General features: G+C 32.5%; 1 protein-coding gene across 1 annotated transcript; it reads right to left on the bottom strand.

The window, feature by feature from the left end:
• Nucleotides 1-2,420: 2,420 nt before the first annotated feature.
• On the bottom strand, nucleotides 2,421-3,655 carry LOC111370108 (pentatricopeptide repeat-containing protein At3g13150-like). Its single transcript, XM_022991811.1, has one exon. The coding sequence runs from the start codon at nucleotides 3,504-3,506 to the stop codon at nucleotides 2,421-2,423; it is 1,086 nt and encodes a 361-aa protein (XP_022847579.1). The 5' UTR covers nucleotides 3,507-3,655.
• Nucleotides 3,656-8,825: the final 5,170 nt, after the last annotated feature.

The raw sequence follows: 8,825 nt of genomic DNA, 5'->3' as shown, positions 1-8,825 counted from the left end.
AGGATCAAAATGAAATGACACTCACAAAATTTGAAACAGCAAACACTAATTTCCCATGAGATTCAAAAAGAATCAGCCTACCTAAAGCTTAGTAATTTTAGAAAGACAATATTACCAATGTGATAAACAATTCATGGAAATATTACAGCACACGAACAATTCATGCTACTGCACGTCATGTATATTCCAGAAAAAAAAAAAAACAGCATGAGATAAACAATATGATAAAACCACATAGCAAACCTATTCACACTATTATAGAAAAGAGACTGAAAAGAGAAAAAAAAAAAAAACTTCCCCAGTAATTGTCCCAATAATCCTAGGAAGGTTGTTTCATTGTGAAACAGCAATTATAATTTCCCATGAGATTCAACAAGAATCAGCCTATCTAAAAATACTAAGTATAGAAAACAATATTACGACAAATGAGCAATTTATTATGCTAATGCACATCATGCTTATTCCAGTACAAAAACAAAAACATAACACTGATATCGGACAATAATAGACTTTTTATTCTTTTAGGTTTTTGATTACTTTTTCTTTTAAAATTTAATTACTTATCTTCCTTAAACTATAAAGATTAGAATATTATTTTGCCTATATGAGCAAAGGCTTTGTAATTTTTTCAATGACCAATTCATTACAATAAAACTATTCTCTACAAATTTTCAAGTTTGTTCAACTTTGTTCTTATTTCAAGAACTTGAATTCCCTTTTTTGCACCAAAATTGGTATCAGTCCTTGATCGATAGCCACTTACTGTGGTGTGGCATGCATCTTCGCAACGATATCGGAAGATTAAAAGATTACCAACCTCATTCTAGAATTTGAAACAGAGAATGGATAGGTTTAAAGATACTGCTAACAAAAATTTGAAGATTTTTTATTACTTCTTTTATATTTTAATTACTCATCTTCCTTAAGCAATTAGGATTATGAGATAACTTCGCATATATGGACAAAGGCTTTGTAATTTTTTCATGGACTAATTCATTACAATAACATTATTCTCTATGAGTTTTCGAGTTGTATCAACTTTGTTCTTGCTTCAAGAACTCCAATTCTGTTTCGGCACCAGAAATGCCATGAGATAAACAATATGATAAAACTACATAACAAACCTATTTACTGCTGTGTAGTGGTTGTTCAAAACCAACAATGGAATGAAAACAAATAATACTAATAAAATTATAGAGCCATGCAATCACATGGCTTATAGCCATGCGACCACCTCAGCATAAGTGACCCATGCGACCACATGGATTTGTACCATGCAGTCGCATGGTACAATATTTTGGCTGTTGGAGGCTGTTCCTAAACATTAGATATTTGAATTTGGTGACCTTTCACTTAGTTTTTGGCACCATTTCACTCCCCTATTCGTGGCCTGTATATAGTAGATCTATATTCAAGGCTTGGAGTAAGAAAAACACTTGATATTCATTCCAATTTCAACAATCAAAGGATCAAATTCTTGTTTTTCATTCATATTCCTTTTCTTATCGTGTTCTTCAAGTTTTGGCAGAAAATACTTTGTGCTTTAGTATTTACTACAACAAAGCTTGTTATAATCCTTCAAACTATTTGCCAAAAATCCCTTAAGCATCTCATAAACATCAGAGAGGGGGCAAATAACGTTTGAGGACAGTGATACCGCGTTCGAGCATTCGAAATTGTTCTTGACAACATTAGTGATTTCTTCAGTTTGTTGCTGTATTTTTCTTGATTTTGTTGTTTCTTCTCCATTCCCCAATTCTTTTTCCAACATTTACACCATTACGAAAAAGAGATCGAAATCAAAAAGAACCTTCCGCAGTAATACCCCCAATAGTCCTAGGAAAGTTGCTTCATTGTGATCCTAGCAGAGATGTCCAATTCATCACATGACAAGCAACAAGTTAGTTAGCCTTGTTGCTAATAAACATGAGTATGTAAATCCTATTTCTTCAATCCTCTTAACCCAACTCTACATCTATTGAAAAAACCAAATCAAGTATACTTTTTTACATCCAGGTTAGGCCAAGTTAATTTTAGTTTACCTCTCCCTCTTGTAAATTGCTCCACAGGATCACATAAATCTTCTGAAATGTAGGCTTCCCCAGGTTGTACATAATATTCAACTCAATCGTCGAAGTTGCTATACCCTTTTTTTCTCACTTGGTGCCACATCCCTTATCTGTAGATATCCTTATCTATCATTTTTCTATACTTCTATGACTGCACATATATCTTAAGATTCTCACCTTACTACTTTCAGGTGCCACTACTTATTATTCATGACCCAATAACAGTTTCATAAAGTGTAAATCTTTAGAATTTGTCTTTTAACTTCATAGGTCTCTTTTTAATCACAGAGAATCCCTTTTAAATCCAACCCAATGTAATCTAGTGTATCACTTCTTCATTGATAACCGAACCTAAATACCAAAAACAATCACTCCAATATGATTTCTAATTCCTATTTTAACACCCTTCTTGCACAACTCATGTGCGAAATCAATGTCACCTGTGTCACAAGCAAAGGGAATGAGCATCCTAAATGTGGCCAAATCCAGTGTACATTCATTGTCTATCATTTTCTTGTACCATCTTTTGACCTCATTTGAATGCCCTTCATCTACAAACCCTTTAATTAACACATTGTAACTAACACCGTCAGGCTTCACCCCCCTATCCTCCATCCCCTCGACCACACCCACAGCCTCCATTACCCGCTTATCTTTTACTAAGCCATGCAACTTGGCATTATAACTCCTAGCATCAGCACTCACATTTTTCTTTTCCATCAATCCCCATATCTTTTCTGCCTCGTCAAACCTACCGCTCTTGTAAAAGGCATACAAAAGTGTATTAAAAGTAGCCGAAGTTGCATGTATACCATTTTTATCAAGTTCATCCATCATAGAAACAGCTGTATCCAATGATCCTAACTCACAAAAGGCCTTGATCACCGTGTTATAAGAGACTATATCCGGCTGGATTGCCAATTTCTCGGGGATTTCACGAAAAAGCTTGACAGTTTTATCAAATTGTTTGGAGTGAACGCAGGCCGCCAGGAGAGCATTGAAGGAAAGGACAGTGCGCAGACAGTTTAGTTGGGGCATTTCTTCGAACAGGTCGAGCGCGTGGTCAGACATTTGGGACTTGCCATAAAGCCAGAGGAGGCGGACTGTGAAGCGTTCATTGGTGATATCTTTGTACTGTTTTTGGTGGTTAAGGATGTCGTGGATCGAAGAGAAGCGACCTGCAGAAGCGAGGCGGCGGACGGCCGGCTCATAGTTCAGATGGCGGCGGCGAAAGCGGGGAGACTCTGAGTTTTTCTTGAATTTTTTTACCAAAGATTCGAGTTGTTTTTCTTTGGTGGCAGCGGCGGTGAGACGGGTAGGTTCAGATGCCGTTTGTTGTGAACTGTTTATCGTGACGGCAGCTGCGGAAGCCGTTGCAGAAGGTTTGGAAGATTTGCGGAAAAGGCCACCGAGATGGCTGTAAATTGATGATGACATTCGAAATTTGGACAAAACTTTGGGAAAGGAAGGAGTTAAGGTTACGTTAGGGTTTCAAGGCATGAGAGGCCAAAACGGAGGCTAGTAAGATTTCGCAAAAACATTTTGATATCCTGTTATTCATTTGGATTTTCGATAACATATGTTTAAATCAGTGTTTTAAAATGAGCACATCGGATATGTTTTTGAAATGCTTCATATACAAGACATTCAAGTCATAATGAAGTCAACCTATTTCTTTCATCGTATATGCAGTGTTCTAAAATGCACATGCAACGCATATTCTTGATACTTTTTCGAAACGCGTCGCAAATGGGGCATGTGCGAGATAATGCGATCAACTCATTTCGTTGACCGCATATGCATGCATATTCTCCAAGATGCCCACACATTTGTAATTTAAAAAATGTGTTTGAATTAGCATAACAAAGTTCAACCCATTTTTATAAATTAAAAAAATTAAATTGAGTCCAACAAACATCAAATTAGCCAACATTACTTTAGTCTATCAATTATATACAACAATCTCTAAGGTTTTGCTTTTGCATAAATCTTCATATCGGCATTAATATGAAAAATAGTTCTTGATTTGACAGGTTCATCCGATTGTAAGAGATATTGGAGTGTCTTTGAAAGAGCAAGTACTAATTACATAATTACATTGATGCATTTTGGTTATTACTTTAGTAGTTGTTTGATAATTAAAATTAGCATACTAAACTTTTCCAACTTCCTTATCTAGTTACACACCAAGAAGAGGAACCGCATATATGCCACAAGGATGAAAAATCTAGTTTATGTCCAATTTTAATGTAAGGATGATGAACAAAATAAAGATGAAGGATAAATTAGAAACTTTATTAGCAAGTGATTCAATTGTTGATGGTTGTGATGATGAGGAGTAAGTTGACAATAATATATTACCATATACAAGAGAGAATATAAATTCTCAATTTGAAATAAGGGAGGATGATGAAGATGATTTGTATTGGATGACACGAAAAATGACTTGGATGAAAAAGAGGATATTGAATTGGAATCAAATAAAGAGTTAGATAGGATTTAGAATTTTTTAAGTCAATATTTTTGTTTAATTTAATTGTAGGAATTGATTACCAATAACTGTATTTATGATTTTGAGCAATATATTTTTGTTGAAATTTTGAAAAATATATATAAATTTGAAGTTATTGTCTTATTGCAGTATTTATAATTTTGAGTATTTTTTTTTTTAATTTGAAGAATATGTATAAAAATTCAAAGAATGCATAATTTTATTTATTTATTAGTTTAAAATGTTAAAAATTGGAAAACGCATAATTACGTATATAATTCGCATAAGCACGCATATTCTTATAATGCTTGATGCTCGATCAAAATGCATTGCCACGCATTACGCATTTTAGAACCTTGCGTATATGTAAGATTAAACGCTAAAAATGCTTTAAGTTTTAAAAATGGTATCAAAATTAGCCTAGTAAAGTTTAGCCATTTTTCACAATTTAAAATGGCAAATTGAGCCCAGCAAATATCAAATTAGCTCAAATAATCCAACCCATGAATTATATACAACATCCTGTAGGATTTTAACATTTAGAAAAATTAAAAAATCAAAATAATTTTTTTTTATATAATTACAAACTATTTACATCGAGCTTGAGCCTCCTCCTTATTTGTTCTTCCTCTAGTTTTACGAATAAGCGATGCTAGTAACGCACAATTTTGAATTGCTGATGGTTGTGATTTTGAAGATGAGGTTGACAATGATATCTTACCATCTACAAAATGTAATAGAAACTTTCAAGTTGAAATAAGGGAGTCTGATGAAGGTTATTTTGCATCGAATGATGGGAACACGACTTGGATGAAGAAGATGAGATTAAATTGGAATCCAAAAAAGAATTAGATAAGATTTATGAATTTTTAAACTGATGTTCGTGTCTAATCTACTTGTATGTATTGATTACCAAATAATTATACTTTTTATGATTTTGAGCAATATATTTTTGTTGAAAATTTGAATAATATATGTAAAGTTCAATTAATTGTAGTATTTATGATTTTGAGCAATATAATTTTTTTTTTAAAAATAAAATTGAAGAATATGCATAAAATTCAAAGAATACATTATTTTATTCATTTATTAGTTTAGAATGGGCACATATATACTTTTAATGCTTAGTCCTCGATTGAAACACAGTGCCACACATTAAACATTTTAGAACTTTAATTTAAATAAACAAATGATCATTTAGACTTTTGATTAATAGTATTATTCATCTTTTCTGGGCTAAAATTTAAAAGGTGAGATATTATTCATAGTTGACAAAGACAAAAGTTCTAAATTGTCCAATTATATTCAAATAGCTTTTGAGAAAGTATTTGAACGGGTTTGTTTAGTCTGTCACAATTAATAAACATGGCCATGGGATATTTTAATCAAAAGATTACCTAATGGTATTTCTTTTGCCCTCTAAGGATTGCACTCTGAAAATAGATATCCTTGAATACAAAGAAGAGTTTGAGATTGATTTTAGAACGAGGAAATCCCCCCATTGGTCACAGAACTTTGCCAAAATCCTTTAAGAGGTTATCGAACTTCACTTAGTCCCCAAATGGTTACCGAACTTTGTCAAAATTCCCTAAGAGGTCACTGAACTTTATTTCGCCCCTAAATGGTCACCGAACTTTACAAAAAACCCCTGAGAGGTCACTGAACTTATTATGCATGGGTCCTAATTTACAAAATTCGATGACCTCTTAGGGTATTTCGGCAAAGTTCAGCGACAATTTAGGGGTGAAGTGAAATTCGATGACCTCCTAGGGGATTTTGGCAAAGTTCGGTGACTATTTAGGGATGAAGTAAAGTTCGATGACCTCCTAGGGGATTTTGGCAAAGTTTGGTGACCATTTGGGGATTTCCACTTTTAGAACTCAAATTTTGACTTGTCACCTATTTTAAGTGTTTGACGAACTTTTAAAAATTAATTGTAGATGAATTTGTACTGTCTAATGCCAGATTTTGAAAAACAAGAAAATTATTCGCTTTTTAATTTCCGCTTTTAGCCTTTTTAATTATATATAATTAAAATATCAATTTTAACCCTAATTTAATAAAACATATTCCTTTTTGTCCTAATTTTATTGATATTTCAAAAATAATGTATCATTCAATCATTTAAATTTATTTGTCTAATTTTTAAAATTTTGAGATTAATTAGATATATTTTTTTCTCTTCCTAATAATATAGTGAATACACTGTCTTGGATTTTTAATTTTTTTTTTGAAAAAAAAAATTGATAATATTACATTTATTATTAAAGAAATGATATTAATATTAAAATGGACATAATTGCATACATTCACAACAATAACTCGCTTTTGTTGAAAAATGCTTAAGTGCTATATACAATAGTTTCAAAATGAAAGTTTCACAAACATTTAACTGATTATTATCAAAATTGGTTGTTTCTTCAGCACAGCACAAGCTGATTTTCTTAAAGTGAACAATGCGAATCTAAGGATCCATTTGATTGCAAATATGGAATTTGGGTGGAAAGAAAACGAATTTCAGGTAATTGAATTGATGGAAAATTATTTTCTTGGAAATTGTAAATTATTGTGTTTGATTGGTATAATTTTTCATGTGAAAAATGTTTAAATTAAAGTTTTTTTTTATGTTCTTTTGGCTTTGTTTTACATGAGAATTGTTAATTAAAGGGATATAATTTATCGGTATTGGGAATGAAATTTGTTTCCATTGCCAAAACCCAAAAAAAAAAAAATTCAAGAAAATCTTGGCTTTGTTTTACATGAAAATTGTCAATTAAAAGGAAATATTTTTTTACAATAAATCTTAGAATTTGTTTACATTACCAACACAAAAAAAATAAAAATAAACAAAAAATAAACAAAATGCTACAGTAACATGGAATTCCAATGGTTTTCCTTAAAAATTAAGAAAAGATCAATTCCCAAGACAAGCAAGAAAATGTAATTCCATGAAAATAAAACCCTATCAAACACTATAAAGTTAGAAAATGGAATTCCATTTTCTATGGAAAAAAACCACATGTCAAATGGACCCTAAGTCTCCAACATGGACCAAGCATCGAACAACTGCATATTTGTCCGAAATTCCTCAGCAATATCTACCCATCCCTATGAGATTCCCTTACCTATCTAGAGGCCACGATAGAATTGCTCCACAAGTAAACTTTCAAGGAGCGATAGCTATCTTTACAGTGAATCCTAAGTAACATTTAAAAAGGCCACGAAATGATATGTTTAACCTTGTTTAAAAGTGTCATTTTAACTACTTTTCTCATTGTTTAAGAGCAATTATCATGAAAACCACTTTTGAACACAATCAAATATTTTAGAATTTAACATACCATAAAATAGTTAAAAAGTTAGCATGCACCTGCAATTCAAACATGCTCTAGAACAAAATTCTGTTACACTTATATTTTTTGTCACTTTCAAAATATAAATGACATTTAGCAATTAGATGGATCGGACCCAATCTCTGAGAAAAAAACTATTACTCAAGATTGAAAATTTATAGACATTATAACCAATTCAAGCATCTACTAAATGGCATCAAGTCACATGGGGAGAGAGAGAGAGTTTGTGTAGTCACAGACTCACAGTTCAGCCTCAACAACATCCAGAATTCTCCCATCATTCTGTACTTTCTACTTTCTAAAATAGTAACCACCAAGAGGGTTTATCCACTTTGCCAGGGTCCACATGGGCCTTGGCAGTGTAGCACGATTCCCACCAAGATTTAGTGTTAATGGCTTTTTCCCCCTGCAAGAAAAAGCATTTTTGCATCTACTTAAGCATTTGCAGAACCATTGAACTTAACTTGACAATTTTTTGTTTTATGTTCTATATTAATTTTCGGAAGCAAGTATCAGCACTCTCAATCGTGTTTAGCGCATATATCTGTACCATTTGTTGGATGTTTTGCATAGACATAAAAAAGCATTAGAAAATGAGGCAAAGAAAAGGGAGACGTAGACCAAAACTAAGATCTAGTTTCTTTAAATTTTAATATACATCTAACAATGAATCAATGATTGAAAAAGATTTGGGTTCTCAACACCAGAAGATTCATATAAACATAGTGGCACTAAGACTTTGGGCAGTCTTGGAGCATTTAGTAGTTTTCTTGATTTCAGTTATGAGAATTCTCATATAATTTTCAATACCCCTAGTGGCATACCCACCCCTACCCCTACCCCTCTCCCTCCCTACCTCCCTCTTTCTTTCTCTCTCATGCTGTAGATGAGTTCTCAACACCCAAAAACATT

Source organism: Olea europaea, chromosome 21 (genome assembly GCF_002742605.1).
Source record: "Olea europaea var. sylvestris chromosome 21, O_europaea_v1, whole genome shotgun sequence".
In the NCBI taxonomy this organism is placed as follows: domain Eukaryota; kingdom Viridiplantae; phylum Streptophyta; class Magnoliopsida; order Lamiales; family Oleaceae; genus Olea; species Olea europaea.
This window is presented reverse-complemented; position numbering and strand designations above follow the sequence as displayed.

Bases quoted from the DNA above. Each gene is read 5' to 3' on its own strand.
- LOC111370108 (XM_022991811.1), bottom strand. From the start codon at position 3,506: ATGTCATCATCAATTTACAGCCATCTCGGTGGCCTTTTCCGCAAATCT.